This window comes from Oryza glaberrima, chromosome 1, assembly GCF_000147395.1.
Source record: "Oryza glaberrima chromosome 1, OglaRS2, whole genome shotgun sequence".
NCBI classification, from domain to species: Eukaryota; Viridiplantae; Streptophyta; class Magnoliopsida; order Poales; family Poaceae; genus Oryza; species Oryza glaberrima.
The window spans coordinates 29,572,407-29,596,167 of record NC_068326.1 but is presented as its reverse complement, the minus strand read 5'-3'; the positions used below and the strand labels follow the sequence as shown (position 1 = coordinate 29,596,167).

At 42.3% G+C, this 23,761-nt stretch overlaps 4 protein-coding genes across 5 annotated transcripts; 2 read left to right on the top strand and 2 right to left on the bottom strand.

The window, feature by feature from the left end:
- Window positions 1-679: 679 nt before the first annotated feature.
- On the top strand, window positions 680-5,084 carry LOC127759564 (clp protease adapter protein ClpF, chloroplastic-like). 2 transcript variants are annotated; one of them, XM_052283988.1, is made up of 11 exons: window positions 680-1,048; window positions 1,641-2,061; window positions 2,292-2,351; window positions 2,425-2,516; window positions 2,618-2,696; window positions 2,772-2,865; window positions 3,112-3,224; window positions 3,634-3,679; window positions 3,901-3,941; window positions 4,021-4,179; window positions 4,268-5,084. In XM_052283988.1, the coding sequence occupies exons 2-10, from the start codon at window positions 1,738-1,740 to the stop codon at window positions 4,174-4,176; spliced, it is 1,005 nt and encodes a 334-aa protein (XP_052139948.1). In that variant the 5' UTR covers window positions 680-1,048; window positions 1,641-1,737; the 3' UTR covers window positions 4,177-4,179; window positions 4,268-5,084. The 2 variants fall into 2 exon arrangements, 1 of the variants encoding a protein (XP_052139948.1); XR_008014834.1 differs by lacking the exon at window positions 4,268-5,084 and having other exon boundaries at window positions 3,788-3,941; window positions 4,021-4,128.
- A 2,006-nt stretch (window positions 5,085-7,090) lies between these two features.
- LOC127754274 (chorismate mutase 1, chloroplastic-like) lies at window positions 7,091-10,209 on the top strand. Its single transcript, XM_052279756.1, has 6 exons — window positions 7,091-7,432; window positions 8,230-8,449; window positions 8,536-8,622; window positions 9,091-9,234; window positions 9,526-9,618; window positions 9,763-10,209. The coding sequence occupies exons 1-6, from the start codon at window positions 7,272-7,274 to the stop codon at window positions 9,997-9,999; spliced, it is 942 nt and encodes a 313-aa protein (XP_052135716.1). The 5' UTR covers window positions 7,091-7,271; the 3' UTR covers window positions 10,000-10,209.
- Window positions 10,210-10,709: 500 nt separating this feature from the next.
- Window positions 10,710-15,573, bottom strand: LOC127754266 (protein RETARDED ROOT GROWTH, mitochondrial-like). The gene is made up of 8 exons (XM_052279747.1): window positions 15,407-15,573; window positions 13,882-14,471; window positions 13,579-13,690; window positions 13,246-13,405; window positions 12,685-12,833; window positions 12,439-12,590; window positions 11,453-11,567; window positions 10,710-11,355 (listed from the first exon to the last, which is right to left on the bottom strand). Exons 2-8 carry the CDS (start codon window positions 14,202-14,204, stop codon window positions 11,218-11,220), a joined length of 1,149 nt encoding a protein of 382 aa, XP_052135707.1. The 5' UTR covers window positions 14,205-14,471; window positions 15,407-15,573; the 3' UTR covers window positions 10,710-11,217.
- Window positions 15,574-15,776: 203 nt separating this feature from the next.
- On the bottom strand, window positions 15,777-16,418 carry LOC127760762 (inactive protein FON2 SPARE1-like). Its single transcript, XM_052285060.1, has one exon. The coding sequence runs from the start codon at window positions 16,352-16,354 to the stop codon at window positions 15,998-16,000; it is 357 nt and encodes a 118-aa protein (XP_052141020.1). The 5' UTR covers window positions 16,355-16,418; the 3' UTR covers window positions 15,777-15,997.
- Between the last annotated feature and the right edge of the window lie 7,343 nt (window positions 16,419-23,761).

Sequence of the window (23,761 nt, the reverse complement as noted above, 5' to 3'; positions counted from 1 at the left end):
TCAAGCACAGCTCTGCTCAGGTCAAGCACCGTGCAGCGACGGCGACCGTTCCGGCAACGGCGTGCGCGGCTCCGGCGGGAGGCGCGGCGACGGCGACGGCTCCGGCGGAAGGCGCGGCGACGGCGGCGGCTCCGGCGGAAGGCGCGGTGACGGCGACGGCGAGGGCGGGCGGGCGGCGAGAGCTTGCGCGCGGCGCGGCGGCGGCTGCGGCGAGGGCGGGTGGCGGCAAGGGCGTGCGCTCGGGGGCGGCAGCCGCGGCGAGGGCGTGCGGGCGACGGCGGCGGCCGCGGCAAGGGTGGGCGGCGGCCGCGGCGAGGGCGGGCGGCGGCGAGGGCGTGCGCGCGGCAACGGCGTGCGGGCGATAGGCGGCGGCCGCGGCAAGGGTGGGCGGCGGCCGCGGCGAGGGCGGGCGGCGGCGAGGGCGTGCGCGCGGCAACGGCGTGCGGGCGACGGCGGCGGCTGCTGCTGCTGCTCCCGTGGCCGCTGGCTTCCACGCCGAGGCATCGTCGTCAGCCCCCGCCTCCGCCTGCCCCCACCATCGCTTTTGCTGCTACTGCTCCCGTGGCCGGCGACGACCCCATCCTGCTCGACGTCGACGTCGGCGCCTACGGCGCCCTCCTCCCCGTCCCTTGTTCCAGGTCCTCCCCTGCACGATGTTGCTGGATGCAGAGGGTATACATGTCCCTAAAAAGTGAAGATAAAATAGCAATTGAGTTTGAAAGTGGGGGCGCAGATGCAATTGCCCCAAAATTGTAACCAAATCTTGATGAAGGGAAGGGAAGGAGAAGGCGAGGTCAGAGAATCCTAAACGTTCGCTGGTTCTTGGACGGTCAGTTTCACCCAAGTGCTTAACCTGCAGTCGATGCACTCCTGATCCAGGTCACACATTCTATCCGGTATCCCGTCGACGACCGCCACACTTTGAGCCAGTGGTAGTTACGGCCGAGAAGCGCGCGGCCCTCCCCCTTTCTTCCCCGTTCGCCGAGACTCGTCGACGCTTCCCCGCCTCCTCCTCCCACCGAAGCGCGCGCCGCCTCGGCCAGAAAAGGTATCTATCCTTCTCTCCACGCTCGCTACATGGCCGGCGGCGTAGACCGGAGTCCCATTAGGATTTCTTCCTTCTGAAAAGGGTTGGATTGGTTTCGTTTCTTCGGTTGGTGATGAACTGTGGCTTCTTTGATTGGTTTCGTAGCTTTTTTTTTTTCTGGCGTTTTATCTTGCTGCGGGCAACCCCTTACCTCTCCCGTATAACCCATTAGTTTTTGAGGATTTTGTTTTTTTGCGTGATAGTAGAGAGCACTGATAGATATTACTCGAAACAAAGCGTACTGGTAGGTTCTAGCACTTTATTATTTCCAAAGAGTTTGAGGGTTTCTTTGCTTACTCGCCTGGACCACGTTAGGTGCGATTTACCTTCAATAATTCAGAATAGATTGATCAGTATCTACGGACAAAAAAAAAAAGAAGATAGTAAAATGTTTATTGCACATTTACGATATGGTAGGGTTCCAGGCACTACTTGTTAGTTTGTTAGTTAATAGTAGTTTGTAATTATTTAGATGCCACAATTCAAAGCCTTTCTTAGTTACCTAGGGCATTTTGTACTAGTTTTAAGCAAAATGTTTTTGTTCTCTGCGCAGCTGGAGATGCCACTGGCTTGCTGATTGCAACTGTCAGTGTGGTGATTGGACTACATCAGTTGTGGGAATTGAACTGGTCAAATCTCATACCAATACAATGCAAGGCATTTTTGCATGTGGTTCAATTTCCTCGCCCCATGGATCATGCTTTAGACCAGCTTGTCTTGCAGTGGATGATCTGAGGTTGTTTTACAAAATAAATTCAATAACATGTGGAGCGTACTCGTGGCGTTGGTGTGTGAAAAAACTACATATGAGGACCAATAGAAGGCAAATGGGTACTACAGTGAGAACTAACGCTAAATGGCTATTTGGAGGAGATGACCGTAGCAGTAGTAATGCAAGGCTGGAACGCAGTGAGTCTGCTAACGAAGACATCTTAATCTTCTACTTCCAATTGGACCTACAAACCCGAATACAGGTGAGTTGTTGCTTCCTTACCATCATTTTCTAAAGCGAATAAAGTTACCAATCCAGCCGGCAACGATTCTTTTTTCACGGATCAATTCCATAGACTAGTAGCAATCGGCTAATGAAATCTACTATCATGATAATTGCATCATTCTTAGTTGCTGGCTACTGGTCCATGCAAATGTTTGATACTTATCTATGCACGTCCAGCCTAACTATTAATTTCTTGGTTCTTACCAGTATGCATTGAATATAGAGCAATTTGATGTGGCAAAACAATTGAGGGAAAAACTCACAGAGGTACCAAATGATTTCACTTGAAGATAAATGAATTCATTGTATGAGGCTTGCTAAAGAAAATATCCTCGTCTAGATTGAAACAGAGATAATTAGGCAACGTGAAGCTAAAAGAGGCTCATCAAAGACTGAAGCTCAGGACAAAGCTATAAACCTTTTACGCGTGCGGTATGTTAATAGTTTCCATTTCTCCATGATGTTCCAGTGTTATGTAGCATTGGTTCATTTGAGAGATCAGTAGATCACTTAGCTTTATCCATTTGTTTCAGTGCGGATTTGCAAAAGGCTGTTGACAGTGAAAATTATGCTTTGGCAGCTGCACTGCGTGATGAAATTGCTAAACTTGAGGTACAACAAAACTGTAGTGCACCGACCATGTGATGGTAATGTGTTAATAACATATTAACTTCAAACATCATGTAGACAGAGTCTCTGGCAGTCTCCGCTAAGGCCCTTGCATATCAAAATGTGGAATATGCATTTCGACTAGGGCAGAAAGTACGTCATAAGGTACACGGTGAGTACTGCTATACTACCTACTACGTATTGTTGTTCACACATTATTTCTGAAGCTGTTCAGAAAATGGATAACTACTACAATTTCTTTTCAAACTTTATATGAAAAGTTAATTTTTCATAATTGCCATTATCCTTAAATGGAACATTTGCATGTGTTGAAGCACACTTTATATCAAATATTAACTTCAGTGAACACACTTTAGTTTCTCTTCTTAATTTTACATGATAACATCACCTGCTGAAGGATATAGAGCTGTGATTTGTGGCATGGATCCTGTGTGCTGTGAATCCAAGTCATGGATGGAGACAGCAAATGTGGAAAACTTGTCCAAAGGACCGAATCAACCTTTTTATCAAGTAAATGCTGCTTGACTTATTCCGATTTAGTAGTTCCTCAATGCCCATAGTTCATAGAAATATCATTTCCTTCATGTAGCATCAGTTGTGACTTAGCTATCATGGATGGCGATTATGTGTAATAATACCTACCTGTTCTTGTTCTTAATTTGCAAACTCACTTATGGAGTTGAGATGGTGATATTCATCATTGCCTTTTTCTCCTCCCTTTTGGATTTTTTGGGTATAATCAGGCCGTTCATGATGCAATTTTATTAGCCTGCAATTGACTGTTTCTCTATGCAATTAATGCTTTCTTTTGGACGATAGTGCCCATGCATACTGAATTACTGATGTGTTTGCATAATTTAGTCTTTTGAGAATTGAGATGCTTAGTGATCCTCTGTGATTCATTGCTGAAATCTTGCAGGTCCTTGTTGATGTATATGCTGATCCAGAACTCCTTGTTGCATATGGTATTGATTTTTCTTTTCCACTATTTTGATAGACATGACCACTGGTGGAAATTCTATCTTGAGATCTGTAACTTTTAATGAGCAATCTTGTTTTGTGTAAAATGGCAGAAGAAGGCAAGATAGTAGGCTATGCAGTAGTCAATTGATCAAATCCATCTTCACTTACTGTTTTATGCCTATGCTGCGCCATTTTGAGACATGTTATGTCTGTGTAATTTCAGTTGCAGAAGAAAATCTTGCAGAAGCTGAAATATCAGAGAAAGTGAGTTTGAGTTCTTCATTTGCTTGGTGGTTTTCATTTTTGGTCAAATTGAACTAATGCTGTCCCCGTTTATAAATAGGGAAGATTTGATCACCCCTATATTGAATTTCTGTTTTTTGGCGAGGACACTGCTGGGGACTTCATTCCTATCAAGCAGCTTCGTGAGAAGTATGATCAGCCACGTTATGAAGCTTCTGGGGATGAAGATGACGATGATGGCAGCACGGATAGCTGAAAGGTGAGCTTTTCACTTATAATGAGGCGTTCGTTTAATTGGCAAGTGGACCACAAACTTAATATAATCTGTCCCTGCGTGATACATTCAGGTAGGCAGCAAGAGTTGTTTTGATGCCATTTCCGATGCCTTACCACCGACTGAATTCCGAAATGATGAAGGAGCTTGTTACTATCTGATGTAACCACAGCGGGCTAATGTCAGTGAAGACTGGTGACTGGGCTAACCCGGAACCTGAACAATCCACAGCAATCTGCAATGAGGCAATCTGCATTTGATATACTGATATCTGACCTTGCAGATTCACGATTGAGGGTAACACCCATATATAGTGGCCAATCCATGAAGCCCTTTACGTATACGGTTCTAAAGAAGATCCTTATGGATTTGCAATCTGTACTTTCCCTAGTTCTTCTGTAACTGTGTTCCCTCTGATGGGAATTTTGTAGATAAGCTGCATTCGTCAAACCTGCAACTCTGCAGCTGGAGAGGAAGCAAAGGGTTGACGTACATCTATTGGAAAATTGGAATTTACTTCCGTGGAAAACTGGAAACCACAGAATTTTCTACGCTCAGGGAAAATAAGAAGGGAAGACCCCAAAAAAAAAAAAGAAATGCTCCGGCAGTGTTGGTGTTGCTGATGTTGAAATGCCGCTTTCTAGAACTAGATAAACTCTGCCGTGCCTGAGAAGAAGGGAGTGCAAAAACGTCGTAGAATCCCCACTTGCACGACCGGCTGCCCAAGTCGTCGTGACAGGGACAACCTTCCCACGTTTGAAGCGGCGGATATCGTCAGGATGCCATGCTTTTACATATTGGCCGTGTTTAGGCCGAGTTTAACTTTTAACTTTTAACCATTTCTTTAAACTTTTAACTTTTCTAACATATCAAAACTTTCCTGCACACATAAACTTTCAACATTTCTGTCACATCATTCCAATTTCAACCAAACTTTCAATTTTAGCGTGAACTAAACACACCCTTAGATTCAAAATTTTATCTTCAAACTTCCAACTTTTCCATCACATCGAATGCTTGGACACATGCATAGAACATTAAATATGGACAAAAAAAACTAATTGCACAGTTTGCATGTAAATCGCGAGACGAATCTTTTGAGCATAATTACGCCATGATTTGACAATGTGGTGCTACAGTAAACATTTGTTAATGATGAATTAATTAGGCTTAATATATTCGTCTCGCAGTTTACAGGCGGAATCTGTAATTTATTTTGTCATTAGTCTATGTTTAGTACTTCAAATGTGTGTCCGTATACTTAAAAAAATTAGCACATAAACTAAACATAGTGTTTGCACAGCTAATGGCCTACTAGCACTACTAGTAGTGTAGATTCCGTTGTGTTAGACTAGTTGCTTCTTAATCCGTACCCCTATGTCTTTAAAAAACCCAATCCTAACAACGAACATAGAGTGGTACACAGCTATAGGGGTGTAGCGGCTAACCTATGAACTTATTTATAAGTCAAAATAGAACAGGTTCATAGTTTATTTTAGCTTAAGTAAGTTTCGTGGACTAGTACTACCTCCGTCCCAAAATAAGTGCAGCCGTAGAAATCCGTGTCCAACGTTTGACCGACCATTTGATTTAAATTTTTTTAAAAAAATTAGTCACACATAAAGTACTATTCATGTTTTATCATCTAATAACAATAAAAATAATAATCATAAAAAAAATTCAAATAAGACGAACGGTCAAACGTTGGAGATAAATAGTGTAAAACTGCACTTATTTTGGGACGGATGGAGTAACTAATACCCTTACACGACCAGCAAAACTAGTGTCGTTCACATGGTAGGAGCACTTTTTTATTTGAGGGGGGATGATTCTAATCTCTCACTCTCAAGGGAATATGCTCTCATATAATTTTTTTCTCAAGTATAATTTTAAATAATTTAAGAACGAGTATATTAAATTCCACCACTACACCAAAAATCATATTCAAATTCAATCTACACATTTGATAATATCTTAACGTGTGGGTTGAGTTTTGACTTGATTTTTTAAAAAGTAGTTTATGTCTATATCATAAATGTTAGATAGTGTTTTAATAAATTAGAGGGCATCCACTCGAAGAATTTTAAAAAAATAAACGGAGACATCAGGAGTTTAAAACACTTTTCATGTTTTTGGTGCCTCTTGTGTTTGGTCTCAATTGACGGTAGCAGAAACTATTCAGACCTGGACCTGGCCATTCGCTTTCCGTTTCCGCCTCGCCTCAAACCCGAGGCCGAAGCTGACGCGTGCCGTGGTGGCGAGCCTCACGCTCTCCCGGCCCTCCTCGCGCCACACACCACGCGCCGCACCGTACCCCACCATACCAACCCCGTAACCCCGTGGTACGCCGTGCGCCCGCGCCACCTCACCTCCGCCGAGAACACGGGAGCAAAAAAGTGAAAAACCCCGACACACCTAACGTCCTCCTGGTACCGGCTACCGCCCCCAATTTTCTCAGTTTTCTCACGCCGGCCTCTCTACCGGACGAGACGAGACGTCGGGATCCTATAAAACTTCTTTCAAGTCTCTATCATATTAAATATTTAGATACTAATTATAAATATTAAACATAGACTATTAATAAAACTCATCTATAATTTTGAACATAATCTTAGACTAATTCGCGAGACGAATCTATTAAGCATAATTAATCCATAATTAGCCTATGTGATGCTTAGTAAACATTCTCTAATTATAGATTAATTAGGCTTAAAAAGTTTATCTCGCGAATTAGCTTTCATTTATATAGTTAGTTTCGTAAGTAGTCTATATTTAATATTCTAAATTAGCGTCTAAATATATAGACTAAAGTCCCGAGATCCAAACACCACCTCCCACCTCCTACCTCCTCCTCCTCCTCCCGTCCTCCGCCTCCGCCAACCATCCCCCCACCCCTCCCTTCCGCGCCGTCACCTCACCTCCCGTCGTCGTCTCCTATTCGCTCTCCCGCCGCCTACAAAAATCGCGGACGACGACGCCCCGCATTTCATTTCCCCCACGCCTACCCACCCCTCCCTCCCTCCCGACGACGTCCACCCTACCAACCCCGGATTCCATTGCGCGCGAGCGTGCGAGCTATGGAGTTCAACAAGGTGGTCTCCAGCTACAGGGCCGCCTCGCCCGCGCCCGTGGGGATGGCCCGCGGGGGAGGAGGGCCGGCCAGCCGCGTGGAGTTCGGCCCGTCGTCGCGGCGGGCGCGGCTCGCGGCCACCAACAACTCCGTCACCCCCGTGACCAAGTATGAAACTCTTCTCTAGTCTCCCCCCCCCTGCTCGCGAGGTCTCCTTATGCCTGCCCGGTCTTGGAATGAATCGGATGCGTGATTCTCTGTTTGGCGTTGGTGGTGTAGTAGCATATAGCATCTTCGTCTGTGCGATTTGTGCATTAGTGCTTTGCGAATCGAGACCGGGTTAGCGTTATGCTTTAATTGATGGATTCATGAATCGTATACTATCCGATTCGAGGTGGTCCCTGGTTCGTAAGAAAAATGAGGAATGGTTTGATGTCGAGTTGATGGTTGAGAATTGGTCTCCTAGTTGGGAAATATTTTCTCTCAAATGATTTCTTAACAACATGGAGTTGATTGTGCTAATGATTGTGCTTGCCAGCTTTGACTTAAAGCCATACTGTAGTTTTGAGTTTTGATTAGTTGAATCCATATTATGGTTTTAATCATTGTGTGATGCCAAGGATGCTTAAACATGTAAATTTCATGCAAGGTATTTTGCCATTTCGACCAAAAATCGTGGGCAGCTGGTGACTTGACCAAAGTCTTTGTGTAGAAAACTCAACAAAGGGTGAATTATTTTTCTTGTACGACTGCTGTAGTATTAATCCCTGAATCGCAGCAAAACTTTCTAGATAAACATGTGCACCTTTTAAAAGGGAATTGACTTGGAAACCAAAGAACTTTTTTTTTCTTTGCAAGGGACAAATAACATATTGATAACCTGGTTAAGTCATTATGGCACTCCTACAAAACCTTTTTGTGTTACATCAAAGAAATTAATACCTTTTCTCTTGTACTTTTTGCAGGGAGGAGAAACAGAGGATAGATCAAAGTGAAATACTGACCTTGGACAACATTAGAACCTCCTTGGTTAGGCAAGAAGACAGCATCATATTCAGCCTCTTAGAGAGAGCACAGTTTTGCTACAATGCTGATATATATGATAAAAATGCTTTCCATGTGGATGGATTTGATGGCTCTTTGGTTGAATTCATGGTTAGAGAAACCGAAAAACTACATCAACAGGTAGAGCAGGGTTGTAATTAGCAATATAATTGTTCACTGTATGCCAAAAATTGCAAAATGTTGATGGTTCTGGCCATCTTGTGTAGGTTGGGAGATACAAGAGCCCTGATGAGCACCCATTCTTTCCGGAGGATCTGCCTGAACCACTGTTGCCACCTCTCCAGTATCCAAAGGTAATGCATAAACTCATGTGTTCTTAGACATCTAGTTCTTCTCTGTAGTCTTTCAGCATTCCTTTTGTTAGTATAGGCAAACATAGTCCTTCATTGACTAATCACTAATATATCAGGTTTTATTATATGGGTTTATGCTTGCCTCTCTCTCCCTATCTCTCTCTCTGAACTGACAGTAGATGAATTGGTTATGCATCTTATGTATTCGTAGATGTTGAATTCTTCTGTGTGGGCTTGCGTAGCTTCTTTTGTCAGTGAAGGCAAGCATGTACCTTTGTTGACTGACCACTAGTATATCGGTTCTGTGGTGGGATATCGTGCTTACTGTCCACCTGCAACATAATACAACTTTTGATACGAAGTGGAGTACCATCTATTGAGACTCACATTGCTAATTGATTACTGTGCTGTTGTATTGTTATAAGTAAATTTGGATAAAATTCATATTTTTGTTATTGTCTTTTCTAGGTTTTGCATCCTATTGCTGATTCTATTAATATCAACAAGGAGATTTGGAAAATGTATTTTGATGAGCTTCTTCCAAGATTAGTGAAAGAAGGAAGTGATGGTAATTATGGATCCAGTGCTCTTTGTGACACAATCTGCTTGCAGGTACTACAGTTAGTATACCAAATGTTCTTATAATCTGGCCTCGTACTGCTTCTGGCTACTGTGCTGTAGCTTTCATTTGCTCAAAATAATTTAGCATTAGCAAAATAATTCTTGTAAAACCATTTCTTGTTGTAGTATTGCTTCAAGATGTTCTGCTACCAGAATTTTCACCAGATGTCATTTTCATAGTATTAGTACTATACTGTTGTTCACTGGTGACTCATGCAATTAGGCATTTTTATATTGGGAAATTATGCTCACCTGTTCTTGTTTTCCTGTTCTATCATCCAGGCGCTCTCCAAAAGAATTCACTATGGTAAGTTTGTGGCAGAGGCTAAGTTTCAAGAGTCTCCTGAAGCTTACATGCCTGCGATAATAGCACAGGTTTGTGTTCTGTTTTGCTGTATAATCTGTCTTTATCATGGGAAGCAAATAAATTCCATGTGTTTTCTTGTACATTACTTTAGGTACATATCAAAGTTGAGTCTATTATGCAAGCGGCTAATTATTTTTATCTGGGAATTTCAGGACCGCGATCAACTAATGCACCTCCTCACCTATGAAACGGTGGAGCGTGCTATTGAACATAGGGTGGAAGCTAAGGCTAAGATCTTTGGACAGGAGGTGGATTTAGGCGCTGAAGACAACGGCGCTCCACCAGTGTACAAGATAAGGCCCAGTTTGGTCGCTGAACTGTACAGCTACAGGATCATGCCGCTAACCAAGGAGGTTCAAGTAGCCTACTTGCTGAGGAGATTGGATTGATTGTTTACGATTGTAAACTGCCAGCTTCGGTTTCCTGGCATCAAAGAATAAATTAGGGGAAAGACAACCATAGGTATCCATTTTGGGACAACTGAAAGAAAATATTTTATTCGGGTTTACACTATATTTTGTGGCAAGAACAAGCAGAAGCAGGATATCACATGAAATGATATGGAGATGTTGCATATAATATAATAGATTTATACCATCTTTTTTGCATCGTTTTTGTGTGTACTGGAATTGTTTATGTAATGATCGGTCGCAGCCATCGGTTGCGATGATCTGGACATGCGCATCTCCGTAATGTGGCAGAAATTCATCGCAGGTTTCCTAAACTTCAGGCCGTGCGCACTCCTGAAAATTGGTAGGGCTCCAGCATGTTGAACTTGAAAACTATTATTCCTTCATCCAAAACTATAGCAACCTAATCCTGAATTGAACATATTCTACAACTAGGATACGATAAGTTGCCATATTTGGGAGTCTCCAAATTCATAGAATTTCATATAATAATAGTAGTAGGTTATGTTCAACAGAGGGAGTAGTGATTTAGGATTCATGCAGTCTTTAGTGGGAGAGAACTGAAGCACTTCTGTGTATCGCCTGGGTTGTACAAACTACAAAGATCCTTGAGCACAGGTAATTTAAGAAGAGTGGTTTAACCAGAGATCATAGCATCTCGCTAAATATCAATACAAAGACAAATATAGTAGTAGGGACGCTTATAGTACAGAGGATATGCCATTAAATATTGGACGTTTTCGCATCATTTTTACATCCCTTCTAATAGCCAGCAGCCTGCTGGTCTCATGTCTTACCACAAAATTGGGAGTTTGGGACCAACATAGGTCCTACAGGAGTAAGTAAACCCTGACAGCAGTGGTATCAGCAAATGGGGCATGTACCAAGAACATCTGTTGAAATGCATAAAGAGGAAAACCAAAACTCTTCCCGTAGAAACCTGGGGAACTGAATTCCTGGGATTTGGAGAAAGAATTAACTGCTCTTGTTAGCTGTAAGGTATACTTGGAACCAGCAGAATAAATAAACTAACAAAAATGCATCCCAGGCAGTATAACACAAAAGTAAAGCTATGAAAGGGAGCTTTTACTTCCTTTCAACTAAGGTTAGCATCAATTGTGGGGAGTAGAGTGTGGGTTAGCATAACAGTAGGGTGATGTGGGTGGATGGCTGTCAAAGATGTTGGATAGTGTGCTCTCAGGACATCATGCTGGAATCCTTGATAATTTCGTATAATGAGATGACAATCTCGATAATCAGCAGTATAATGACACCCCACTCCAGCAAATCTGATCTTCTATTCTGGAGAACTTCTTGAAGAAAATGAATGTTGTGCTGTTGCAATAATAAAGTGTAAGCACGAATGGGAACTCAAAATTTTTTTAAAAAATCAGCTAATACACTGAAAATGAACGCAAATCGAAGAACTTACCTCCACAAATTTCAATTTGAAGTCAAGGCTTCCAAAACGTTGGTTCAGCTCATATTCTTCCCGAAGATACTCAAGTATTTGAGCATAATTTGAATTTTTCCAAGCGATTTCAGACCTGAAGAAAAAGTCATTCTTTTAAGGGGCTGCCATAAGATACGCAAGGAGACCATATCCACGATGTCATAAAATTCCCTTTAGATCAGCTTTTATCCATATTTTTTTGTCATGGTAGTCTTGGGTTCTTATCAAACCATGTGGATAGTTGGCAAATTCCAAGCCTTACAACTGGAAACAGCCAGTTGAGGACACCAAAATGTTTTGCAATTTTCATAAGCTAAGCATGATATGGAAAGAGGAATTTTATTAAAAGGTGGAGTATTATGGCAAATCAGCATTAACTAATGAGACTTCCGACAAAAAATGCCACCTTCACTCAGAATATAAATAATTTATGTTATAGAAGCCATATAATTCTTCCTTTCCTTCAATTATTCCCTTACTTAAATGGCAAATGAGTATGCTTCCTTAAGTAAAATGGCATTTGCAGAGCTAGGGTTAATGCAAAGCATCAGGGAAAACAATAACATAACATTTGTATAATGAACAAAGTGCTTTTATAACACAGAACTGTGACATGTAAACTCCAATTTTACTGTTCAGAGCTAAAATGCATTAACCTTTTAAACACACCAGAAAAGAATATCAAACTACTCAGTGTAAATCTCATTTGATTGTTTTCCTCAAAAGGAAAATTTGTGCGAAATAAGTAACCCATGTTTATAGGATGTCTACATGAAATATCTGAGTAGCATCTTGCTTTACATGCCTCCTTCCCCCACAGCATAGCTTGTCACAATGCACGTAGGATTGGTATACAATGGGATTACTTCCATACATGATAAAAAAGAGAGGAAATTATGCAATTGCAACGGAAGACATGAACCATCTAAAAAGGGAATGTGGTACTTAGATTGTAGAAGAGATACCTGTCAAAAAGGCCAAGTCTGATGATAACATCAGCAAGGTTAGAATTAGCCTTGCCAACAAGTTGGAACAGCTTCTTTCTTTGCATGGTAAAGTTCCCAGTCTTCTCCATGACACGATTAATTTCAGTAAATTCCTCAACCATGTCATCAACCTACCAAAATTAGTGTTTTTTAGAACCTTAAGAACAAAATTTCAAGGCTACCACCACATGGAAAAAGCTTGTCGACGTTGCCCCTTTTCAGTACCTGCCGTATGTAATGATCAAGAGCAATACTTTGGCCAAGAACACTTGCAATGATGCGAATTCCATCTGTATCTAGGCTTTTAAGAACTATATAGTCAAGACCTCCTTTCATCCATGTTGTCAGGGAGGGCTTCTCAACTACTGCATAATCTGGTCATTGTAGAATTGATATCATGTGAGGATGTAATACAATCTTAAATTCTTAACCTTACACGCTACTCCACTACTTTGCAAATGAGCCAGTTTTGTCCCAGTGAAAGAAAAGCTTTTGCAACTGTTTAGGGGGTAGAAGGGGAGCTACTCAACTCTAAATGACTTCACATATTACCAGCCTATGAATGCATCACGTCCAATATCAATCAGATGCATATGGACTCTCTTGTAGTTCTATGGGATTTTATCAAAATGTAATTTTCACTAACATAGAAGGCAATTGAATTATATGCTAGTCGTACACACAATATAATGGAACAGTGTGAAGAAAACTAGAAGTACCGAGTAAAATGTCTTTGTTCACAAGGTAAAATATGACAAGCAAGATAGTGAATAGCATGTGTAATACCATCTTTTCTCATCTCCGGAAGCCATCCTGAAGCATGTTTCCTGATGATATCAAGATAGTGCTCAGCCTCATGGTCAGCAATGTTGAAAAGCACAGCCGAACCATATTGGAACACAACCACATAGCGATAGCAAAATCTGTTGTCCTTAACTCCAATGTCCTACAGAAATGTTAGCCAATCATTGCAGAGAAGTTAAATTTTGCAGTGCAGAAAAAGAGAGATTTCACAAAATTGCGTTCAACAAATTACCAAGGTGGAGTTAATAACTTAAATTTGTTGATTCAAAAGCATTTGGACCAGGAACTATGTGATGGTAAATTGGAATCACTAACCATGATTTCTTGAGGGAATTCTGAGTATCGGAGTGCAATGTAGTTCAATGATCGGGTCGACGGAGGTACCACGTCGCTCCCATGGTCCGCCTGCAAACTCTTCAAATCAATGCTGCCACAGGGGGAAAGAAAAATCAGACAAACAAAACATCATTTTAGTCCTCTGCATCTATTAGTCGTGCCCATCCATCAAAATGGCATAAGGAAGATTGAATTAGCACAATATGATAGCAACATACACCTTTGAAAAAAAAAATCAACAAACACCTGTCGTGCAAGCACGCGCATATGCTTCCAACGTACCTGGTGGAGAGGAAGTACGCCTTGACGGGGATGCAGCGCGCGAGGCCCTCATCCTCCTCCTCTTGCTGCGGAGGCGGGGCCGGGGCCGACTCGGCCGCCGCCCGGATCCAGGCCCAGTAGGCCGAGCTCCCGAGGCCGGAGTCGCGCGCCTCGTGCGGCACCGCGACGGCGACCGCCGAGGCCGACGAGAAGGCCCTAGCGGAGAAGCGCGGGAGAGTCTGGCCCGTCGTCGTCGTCCTCGGCAGCGGCGGCGGCGGAGCCGGATGAGGAGGCCTCGTCGCGAGGAGGCGGCGGAGGCGGGTGCACGCGCGCAGCCGCCCCATCGAAGCGTTCGGTGCGTGCGTGTGTTGGTGGTGGTGTGGTGCGGCGCCGCGAGCCGCCAAGGGCTCTCTCTCTCCCTCCTCCTCTGCGGCTTCCAGTCTCGTCTTGGACTTGGAGAGGAAGAAGGGAGGAACGTGGTGGGTGGGCCCATAAACTGCAACACGGAGGCCTGCGCCGCAAGAAATGGGCCAGTACTCCTCTTCTCGGTGGGCCTGAGTACGTACTTAGCCTCCATTGATAGATGGCCCATTGGGCTCGATGACATTTCTCTTCCAAAAAAAAAAAAGGCCAACTGCATATTTGTAACTGTTTTGAACCGGTATTTTATTAAATTTACAACTTAAAAAACGTAATTACATGCTTACCATCAAAACTGTTGGCACCCGTAAATCCATAATACTTGCCATTGGATTCAAGGCCAGGAATAACACGATTAGAAGATGGATTTTTCCAAAAATTGGTTCCCCCCCCCCCCCCCAACCCTAATTGGTGGTACCTCCTCCGTCCACCATTGTTGCTGCTTTTGCTACAACCCTACCAACTTGCTAGCTTGCTGCTGCTCCCACCGCGGGCCTATAGCGAGCTGCTGCACGCGATGCTCCCGATGCAGGCATATTGCAATTGCTATCACGAGCGACGCGGGATCGCCTCCAGCGGCTGTCGTCGACTTCCTAGCACCTCTAGCAGTATTGCTCTAGAAAGGTGAGATTTTTCCATTCTTCTAATTTCTTTTTTATAAAAAATGATATTTCTTTTAAAAGTTGACTCTAAACTTTTTTAATCCATTCTTCTACTTTTTAAATCTGTACTGAATGTGATATTTCTTTTTAATAAAAATTAATTTAAACAAAAAATGTGTTATTTCTTTTAATGTTTTGACTTGTATGCCGTACATTATGGGTTCAAATCCTTGACATATCAACATTTTTTCCATTAATTTTGTTCGTTGGCCGATGTTTTCTTTCAGTTTGGTGGGTAATAGGGTGATTAGTACCGTATATATTTTTTTTTCAAAAACAGAAATCATCATTAATCATTTATATGTACGCACGGAGATTGAAGGTTTGAAGAAAAAAAATACGAGGAAAAAAAACGAAAATGGCTGACCTGGGATTCGAACCCTAGTCCTAAGGTACACCAGGCAAAGGAACTTAGCATTGCAGCAGTACATAACTTATTCATTGCAAGACATCAGTCTATTTACCATGTATAAGGGGTCAGCACCAAATGCTGATGCCATGCCACGTCGCTCCTCGCCCGCCACGCCGGCACGATGTCAGCGCCAGTCCTGTTGACGCTGACAGGAACAACCTCAGTGCTAACAACTTTGGCATTGAGCCAACAGCCTATATCTGGATATAGTTTTTTTTGGCAAAGATTAGTTTCGAAATAAGTTTTCTACAAGGATCAATTTGTCAAAAAAAAACAAACTTTGTATATGTATGCATATATAAAGTTCGTATACACGTATACAAAGTTAAATTGTATATACGTATACAGCATATACATGTATGTATTTTGTATATAGGTAAAAAATGTATGCATATGCATATGCATAAATTTTTTATGTTTATTCGTATGTATATACATTCATATATTGTATGTAGGAATAGTAGTAGGTATAGTAGTATAGTAGTGCTAGTATAGTAGTAGTACAGTAGTACTATAGGGGCGGACTGACCGCGGGCGCGCGCCCAGCCGCCGATCAGCCGCCCCCGCGCAACGGGAAGAAAGATCAATGAGGACGCACGCCCGCATGCAATGCAAGCGGCAGATACACGATCGATCGATCAGTCTAGTTGTGCAGCGGGTTCGGTCCGCTCGGCACGACCCGCTTGGACACGACGTAGCGCGCGTCGATCTCCTCGCCGGCGCGGCTGGGCGGCGGCATCGGCACCCGCCGCCGCTTGCCGACGCCGACGCCGCCGCCGCCACCGCGGTGGCGCCGCCTCGCGTGCAGCTGCTGGCACCACGGGAGCCGCCGCCGCGTGGCCCCCTGCTGCTGGTCGCAGAGACGGCCCAAGAACTCCTCGTCTGGCATCGCCGGTGCAGTCTCCGCCGAGGCGGCGACGGCGACGACGAGGAGGAGCTGCAGGGAGGCCACCGCCACCAGCAGGGTACAGACGCCGACGGAGGAAGACGAAGGCTTCATCTTTGCTGCTGTTCTTGGAGAGCTTGTTGATCCGAGAACAATGGAGGCGCGCGCGTGTGAGAGATCGATCGAGACGATGAGAGGCTAGGCGTGTCTGGAGGGTAGTGGGGCTTTATAACAGGGGGATGAGAGGAGATCGCGAAAGCGGCTGGAAAATCGGAGACGGTCGGGGACGGAGAGCTTCACTGCACGGTTGCACGCGACACGCTCTGAAACTCTGAAGCGAACAACCTGCAGTGTACGAGAGAGTAGTGTTTTCGAGCGAAATTTGTTGGGATCAAGGGAAGTTTGCTAACGGATGACAGTTCGCGGTGCTACTGGATTGTTATTAGCGGATCGAATGCGAATTCGGGCCTAAAGTTGGGCGTGTACGGGCCATGGCCCATGGCTTGCAGCCTTATTGTAGGATGTAGAAGGGCTGAATCTCTCCACTAAACATCTAAAGCTTAAATACAAGCATAATATTTACTAGCACTACTAGTATCTCCATGTAAGCATATCACATCAACCCATCGAACATATAAAGCTCAACATTTAAACATATAGTAATTATGCCTATAAATTATTTTATTCTAAAACTAAACAAACACATGCTAAATCATCATTATCAAATCATTGTTATAATATTTCAATCCAAATCTTGTTATCATTTCTCCAATATGTAACATATATCCGTAGCAAAAGCACGGGACATCATCTAGTTATTATTTGCATGTGTATGAGGGTTTGAATTGCTCCTATAAAAAAAGTGTTGAATTGTAGTGGCTAATGTTTGAGAAGTACAAGCATGCAGGAATACTAGCCAATAGCCAGTTAGTCGCGTGACTTTGGATGCCTACAAAAAAGTGGGAGGGAGGGAGAGGGAGAGGTGAGGAAAAAGATGAGATGATGAAAATGTTGGTGACATGTGGGTCATATCTGCTAACTGAATAAGTCAGTCGTGATCATACTGTTACATCAACAGAAATTATTTTCTAAAACATTGCAGGAGTAGATTTACACCGGTTTTTGAACATGATGAAGCCGTTATACTCGATTTTATGGTTAAGAGAGTGATTCAATCAAGAGAAAGAAAGAGATGAGAGTTATAAAACACACTTATTCCAAAATACAATGTTTTGTCGATTTGAAGCTTAGATGGGTTTGTACAGGCCATATGCCCCTGCCCTTCTTTTTTTGTGTGTGTGAGAGAGAGAGAGTAAGTGTTAATTATTGATGGGCGATGGGCCGATGGTTGATGTTTTTATGTATATGTATTCAGGAACATTGCTGAAGAGAAATTGATACTGTAATAATATATACTGCTCCATCCGTCCTAAAATATAAGTTTTTTTTTATTTTGACACAGTCTTCGAAATGTTATTTTAACAAATAATGTCTATAAAATAAGATGTTTTAAATAAAAAAGAGTTACATATAATGGCAGTTTGTTTAATGATAAATCTACTAACATCAATTTTATATAATTGACTTTTTATTTTTTTGTTAATAGTTAAATTCAAAAAGGTTTGACTTGGCACTATGCTAAAAATATTTATATTTTGGGACAGAGGGAGTATTTCGCAGAAGTGCAGTACTGGGCGTTGATCGTTGACTTCAGACTATTTTGTGGAGTCAACCGCAACGAAGCTCATGCCTTACATTACATCACATCGGTAGAAATATCGTTATTCAAATTACTTGGTGCTGTGTAGTGTACCAAGAGTCTCATCGGTTATCCATATTCTCTAATAAGCTAAAACGACTTATTAGTAAATATAAAAATTAACATGTAAAACTTTTATATATTTGCTCGTAGCGACTTAAAAGCCAATGTTAAAAAGAAATTACTTTAAAAATATTTTAATTTTAAGTTCAAAAATTTAAATTTTGATTCATACTTTTACTTATTAGGCCAACCGATAAGGCTTGAAGAGTCAAGGAGCATCTAAGGAAGAGCTCCTAGCAGAAGTAACTTCTCTTATACGAATACGAGTAACAAACTGAGCGGTCACCGTTAAAAGAGCACCCCAGGGAAGCTTTTCTCTTCATTAATTTATTTTCTTTCAACTTTTTTTTTCTAACTTGAAAATAAATTCCTTCCTCTTGTGTTATGTGATCATGATTCATTTCGGTAACACAAAATTTACTATAGAACATCCAAAAATAGTGTAATTCACTATAAGACACCGCAAATACGTGACTCTGTCGATGGTCACTATAAAAGTTGTCTAATTGGATAAGGCGATAAGCACTTTCTAACTCTGGACTATCAGTCTACCTCTTTAAAATTTTAATAGCAGCACATCACACTAACCCTATTTTACACAATTAATATTATTTGAACTTCTAAAAACTTTTACAAATTATAATATGTTATTTGTTCTAATATCAGTTAGGCACATATTTGTGCTGATAATGTTGCATGTGTTGGACTTAATGAACATTATTTACTCCACGATGAAACTTTGTATATGAAACGAGATAAAACATGGTATTTGTTTCTATTAGAAGTATTGATGGTTTTTATGTTCGAGAAATATTGTTTCCATATTTGTATCCAATCATATTCAATTCTTATTATTTATATTCAAGATAACTTGTATTTAATTTCGTATCCGAGTTATTCGTATTTATTTTTATATCTAGCTATATGAAAATGAATATGATATTATCACTATCCGTCTGTATCCGCTGCAGTCTTAGGACATCCACAATATTATATGCAAAATAGTCTTAAGGAATAAAGCAATATTTTTTTCTACCTTTATGCATTGGGACAGGAGAAAACAAAGAATATTGCTATGGCCAAACCTAAAATTAAGTCTACATCATAAGAAATAAAAAATTAGTTCATGCTTTTTGCAACATGCATGGTGCTTTTTCATTCATGTTGAGTAGAATTTTTTTAGGTCCTAGCTTAAGATCAAGAAAAGATATATGTAATATACATATAGTATGTGTTATATACAAAAGAATATAAGAAAGTGGATCCCATCTTAGAGCGAGTACAATAGCAGGCTACAAATCAACTATAAGCATATGTGGATGAGATAAGAGAAGAGAGAGAAGGAAAGCGAGCTACAGATTTATAGTCAGCTGCAGCACGAACTTTAAAATATTATGTATTTAAGATGTGGGATCATGTATTAATGGTGTAGTATATATTTATAGGTAACTATTATATAAATAAGATATTAAATTAACTATATATGATTTGGAGCTAGTAGTTAGCTATACTACTCCCTCCATCTACTTTTGATAGGTATATTTTCAAATATGAAAAATTTTACTTTTAATAGGCATATTTCAATCCAACCACCTATCCTCTTATAACTTTCTCGGATTTAATGCGTGACTCTCTATTCTTCCATACAAGATTAGTTACATGGGCATCGAGAAATGTAAATATTAATAAATCGCTTGTTTACGAGGAATAATTATAGCATGTTTAAATGGATGATAAGTAGAATTACTTATCTTTGGTCATTGTGCCAAGATGAAATATGACTATCAAAAGTAGATGGATGAAGTATTAAACTTGCTCCTATTGCTCCAGTGACATTGAACAATTAAGGATGCCTGTTACTATCATCCAACCGATCACAGGCGCAGCAGATCCCAACACATGTGTTGGTTTGTGACGTTCGTCGGTATGTCATTCATGGGACATCGACGGTTCGACGGCGACCAGCAAGTGCAATGATTTGTGGAACCAGTCTGCTAGAGCTTGAAAGAGTTGGTGACAATATTCGTCTCGTTACCAAAACTGTCAAAATTTCATGGCACCAAGTGGAACATAGGGTGTGTTTAGTTCACATCAAAATTAAAAGTTTGATTGAAATTGAAACGATGTGACGAAAAGGTTAGAAGTTTATGTGTAGAAAAATGTTGACATAATGAAAAAGTTAAAAGTTTAAAGAAAAAGTTTGTAACTAACTCGGCCATACTAACTTCAAGTGGCACAGCTGTACAGAGATTCGTTAGTTTTGGATATATATTTTTTTTCACCTTAGAAGCACAGCACAGTTTGATAAGGTCACAAAATCAACATAATTCACATTTATTTGTCTAGCCAAAATGTAGTATCACCAACTTAATTATTTTGATGATTAAGGTCCATCTAGACACCAATAAAAAATGTCCAAAACTCAGAGGGCAGTCTAATTAGTGAGACTAACTACTACTTACAAGTTACAAGTCGCACCAAAGAACACTTCATTGAAATACGGACCATACGGTATATAATTAGCCAATTAGGGCCATGGCCGACTGTCTGAAACTGATTGCTCACTCTTAGTTTCCAGCTATTAGTTTCTTTGTTTATGGAGGTTTTGCTGTCTCAAAGTTTTGAAACCAACAATGGCACTGTAGATGGTTACAACACTTGCCTACAATATGCAAAATAATAAAAAAGATTCCTTGTGTTAGCTAGGCCCTTAGTAGATAACCTGCAAAAATTGGATTGGTTGCTCGTCAGGTAGCCAATCCTGCTTATGCTTCAAGCTTAGCTCTTCCCTTTTTCACTTTCAGGTTGCCTTTGTAGCCACCACACACATTCTATTTTCCTTCTCGCGAAATGTTAATTTTAGAAAGCTCACGCCGTCACGCGTAGTGATCTTTGCTATGCTATCATGCAAAGGAACATGTTGATCAGTGTAGTACGCATTTGCTAGCACGAATCATCGATTATTCCCTCATCCATTATCTACAAACAAGAACATCTTTTTTTCAGATTATAGACGTTGCTGGGGTCCCCGATTAATAGTGAATTGTCTTAGCTCAACTATTAGTTACGGAGTAGTATTACAGAAAACCGTTTTTCAGAAGATTTAACATGTGGATGAATAATTGATTGCTAGATTAGGTGCTGGTTAATTGGAATGTACATCAGCCATGACAGCTCGTGCATCTTCGGTCACTGCTGACATACATCGATCGCTTGCGTCGACGACTCGACGTCGTTGAACGGTTCAGAACCGTCCAAGCTGAACGACCGGATAGTTTTCTTGGTATATTGAACGTTTTCCCATCTGATGTTTCACCTAAAAGTTGTACATGCATTCTTTTTCATATTTCAGGTAGTTAACTTGTCATTTGTCAAATAAGAGCGACATTTGTTTAATCAGATTAGAGGATAAATTTATTTGTCTAATTAAGAAAGCCATAATAGAGATTCCAAGCTTGTTGAAGAAAAAAACCAGGAAAAATAACAAGGCAGAGCAAAATGAAAATGAAGACAAAGGAACAAACTGCGACGTACTAGGGCAATTCATCTCTAGGAAACTTTTCTACAGTACTTTTTCAAAAAAAAAAAAAACACCAGGACAGTTCATGCCTTAGGCTGTGTTTGGCACTTGTTATTGGTAACTAATCATCGCGCACGTAAGCGCACGTAACGGAACGAATCATTAGCGTATAATTAATTAGTTTTAGAAAATTAATCAATATATTTTTTAAAGCAACTTCCATACATAAAACTTCTAAAAAAAATATGTACCGTTTAATAGTTTGGAAAACGTACGCGTGAAAAACGAGAAAGATGAGTTGAAAACTTCAACTAAAGAACTCAAAGAGACCAGAGTTAACCTTTGATCCAGATATAGTGATAGCATGGAAAACAATGCATCATATGCTTTTACGAGCCTATCGCGATGAGCTAGTAAGTGGTCTTGCCTTTCCACGTTATACGTTGGCCGTAAGCAGGCGATCTGCGCACGAAACCATAGGCAAGGAACGACATTGGGCAAGCGTGATGCCACGCGTGTGGCTCAAGAGATAAAGGAGGGAACTGGAGTAACATACGATGGTTTATCAAACAACGACCCAAGCAGATTTATTGCCGGCAACCCCTCAACGTCGTCAGGCTCCTCTATGCCACACCGTCTAGCTTCTCCAAGTCCCCTGACATGTGTGAGGTGAGGAGGGGCCGTGTCACACCCCAATCTGGCACCGCCGTACAACGGCACCTGATAGGAGCGTATCGTAGGAAAAACGGCGCGAACCGCTTCCTACGAAACCATGATCTCGGAACCAGTTCCAGGACATAATGCTGGTACCCACGGTGACAAATATAAATCATTGCAAATCCTTAAGATAAATAGAGGACTTATTTACCTTAACTTAGGTTGCAGCTCAGAACAGCCCGAGAATACAACCGACGACGCGGACGGGGAAACACCAACAACAGCAGTAGCAGCGGAACCAACGGTCTAACACTCAACACCACAGTCGACGGCTGGAGACCAGGGCAAAACCCTAATCTTCACTTCACTTTATCTTCTCTTCAGGGCGGAGGAACTGTAACGCTCCGCTTCTCGTGAGACGTTAAAAACTAATTCGGCGAATCCTAATTGTGAAAAATTTTGTCCTTTGAGTGCGAGTCTAAGTCGTGCCATGGATCTCGGTTTCAAATCCCATTGTTCCCTCTCATCGAAATCAAAATCCTCCGCCTCAACTTTCCTCTTCCAATTCAAGTCTCCGAAATCTAATTCCGAAAGTCAATCCCTTCCTTTGAATCCTCGCCAAATACATTTCCGAATCCCAAAATATCCAAACTCCCGTTTTGTTTCCTTCCTTGACTCCTTGAACCCTTGTGTACAAAGTATCAAATTTAGATTCAAAACCCAAACTCCAAATCTCTCCAAATCAAAATCTTTCAGCAAAAGTCTATTTTGCCTCCCTTAGCGATGGGTTGATTCCTCTCTCTCCCGGCCCATCCCCTCCTCTCGGCCCAGCTCTCTCGCGCGTGCGTCGCACGTGTTCGGGAGCGAGAGACAGCACCGTCTCCTTTTTCTCTCTCTCTCGGCGTCGCTTCCTGCCGACGCCGCCCCAAAATTCCGGCCGCGTCGCCGTTTCCCGCGCGCTCGCGCATGGCCGACCGGCAAGGACGCCGCTCCCACCGCCTTCGCCCTTCCCGCGAGGGTTCGCGCTTGGCCAACGCCCCGGTCGCCGCTGCGTCAAACCCTGGCGCCGCCTGCGTCGTGCCCTGCCGCGCTGCCGCTCCGCCGCTCCACGCCGCTAGCTTCCAAGGCCGAGAGAGGCAGCCCCTGTCTCACTCCCCTCTCCCTCCTCCTTTTCCCGTTTCGGCAAGGGTCAAGCCCTCCTTTCCCTCTTCCTTTCCTCTTTTTCCCGACCACCGCTGATGTCATCCATGGTCCCAGCCGCTCGCGGCCAAAGCGCGGACGCTGGTCGTGCGACTGCACCAGCTCACCGCCAGCTCGCTCTCCTTGACCGCCACCAAGGTCGGTTTCCCTCCCTCCCCAAACCGACATCGCCTCCAGTATAAAACCCAAGCCGCCCCCAAACCCCTTCCTCTCTCGTTTTCGCTCGCCTCACACTCACCGCGCCATTGTTGACGCCTTGCCGCCGCTCCCACCTCTTGCCTTCGTCTCTTCGACGTCGCACGCGTCGGAGGCCGGTGCGTGC

Coding starts and splice junctions, on each gene's coding strand:
- LOC127754274 (XM_052279756.1), top strand. CDS start 7,272: ATGGAGTTCAACAAGGTGGTCTCCAGCTACAGGGCCGCCTCGCCCGCG. Junction 7,433..8,229: donor TCCGTCACCCCCGTGACCAA/GTATGAAACTCT, acceptor TACTTTTTGCAG/GGAGGAGAAACAGAGGATAG. Junction 9,235..9,525: donor GTGACACAATCTGCTTGCAG/GTACTACAGTTA, acceptor TCTATCATCCAG/GCGCTCTCCAAAAGAATTCA.
- LOC127760762 (XM_052285060.1), bottom strand. CDS start 16,354: ATGAAGCCTTCGTCTTCCTCCGTCGGCGTCTGTACCCTGCTGGTGGCG.
- LOC127759564 (XM_052283988.1), top strand. CDS start 1,738: ATGCAAGGCATTTTTGCATGTGGTTCAATTTCCTCGCCCCATGGATCA. Junction 2,697..2,771: donor ATGAAATTGCTAAACTTGAG/GTACAACAAAAC, acceptor AACATCATGTAG/ACAGAGTCTCTGGCAGTCTC. Junction 3,942..4,020: donor AAGCTGAAATATCAGAGAAA/GTGAGTTTGAGT, acceptor GTTTATAAATAG/GGAAGATTTGATCACCCCTA.
- LOC127754266 (XM_052279747.1), bottom strand. CDS start 14,204: ATGGGGCGGCTGCGCGCGTGCACCCGCCTCCGCCGCCTCCTCGCGACG. Junction 12,591..12,684: donor TTGATCATTACATACGGCAG/GTACTGAAAAGG, acceptor TAATTTTGGTAG/GTTGATGACATGGTTGAGGA. Junction 11,356..11,452: donor TCAAATTGAAATTTGTGGAG/GTAAGTTCTTCG, acceptor TTATTGCAACAG/CACAACATTCATTTTCTTCA.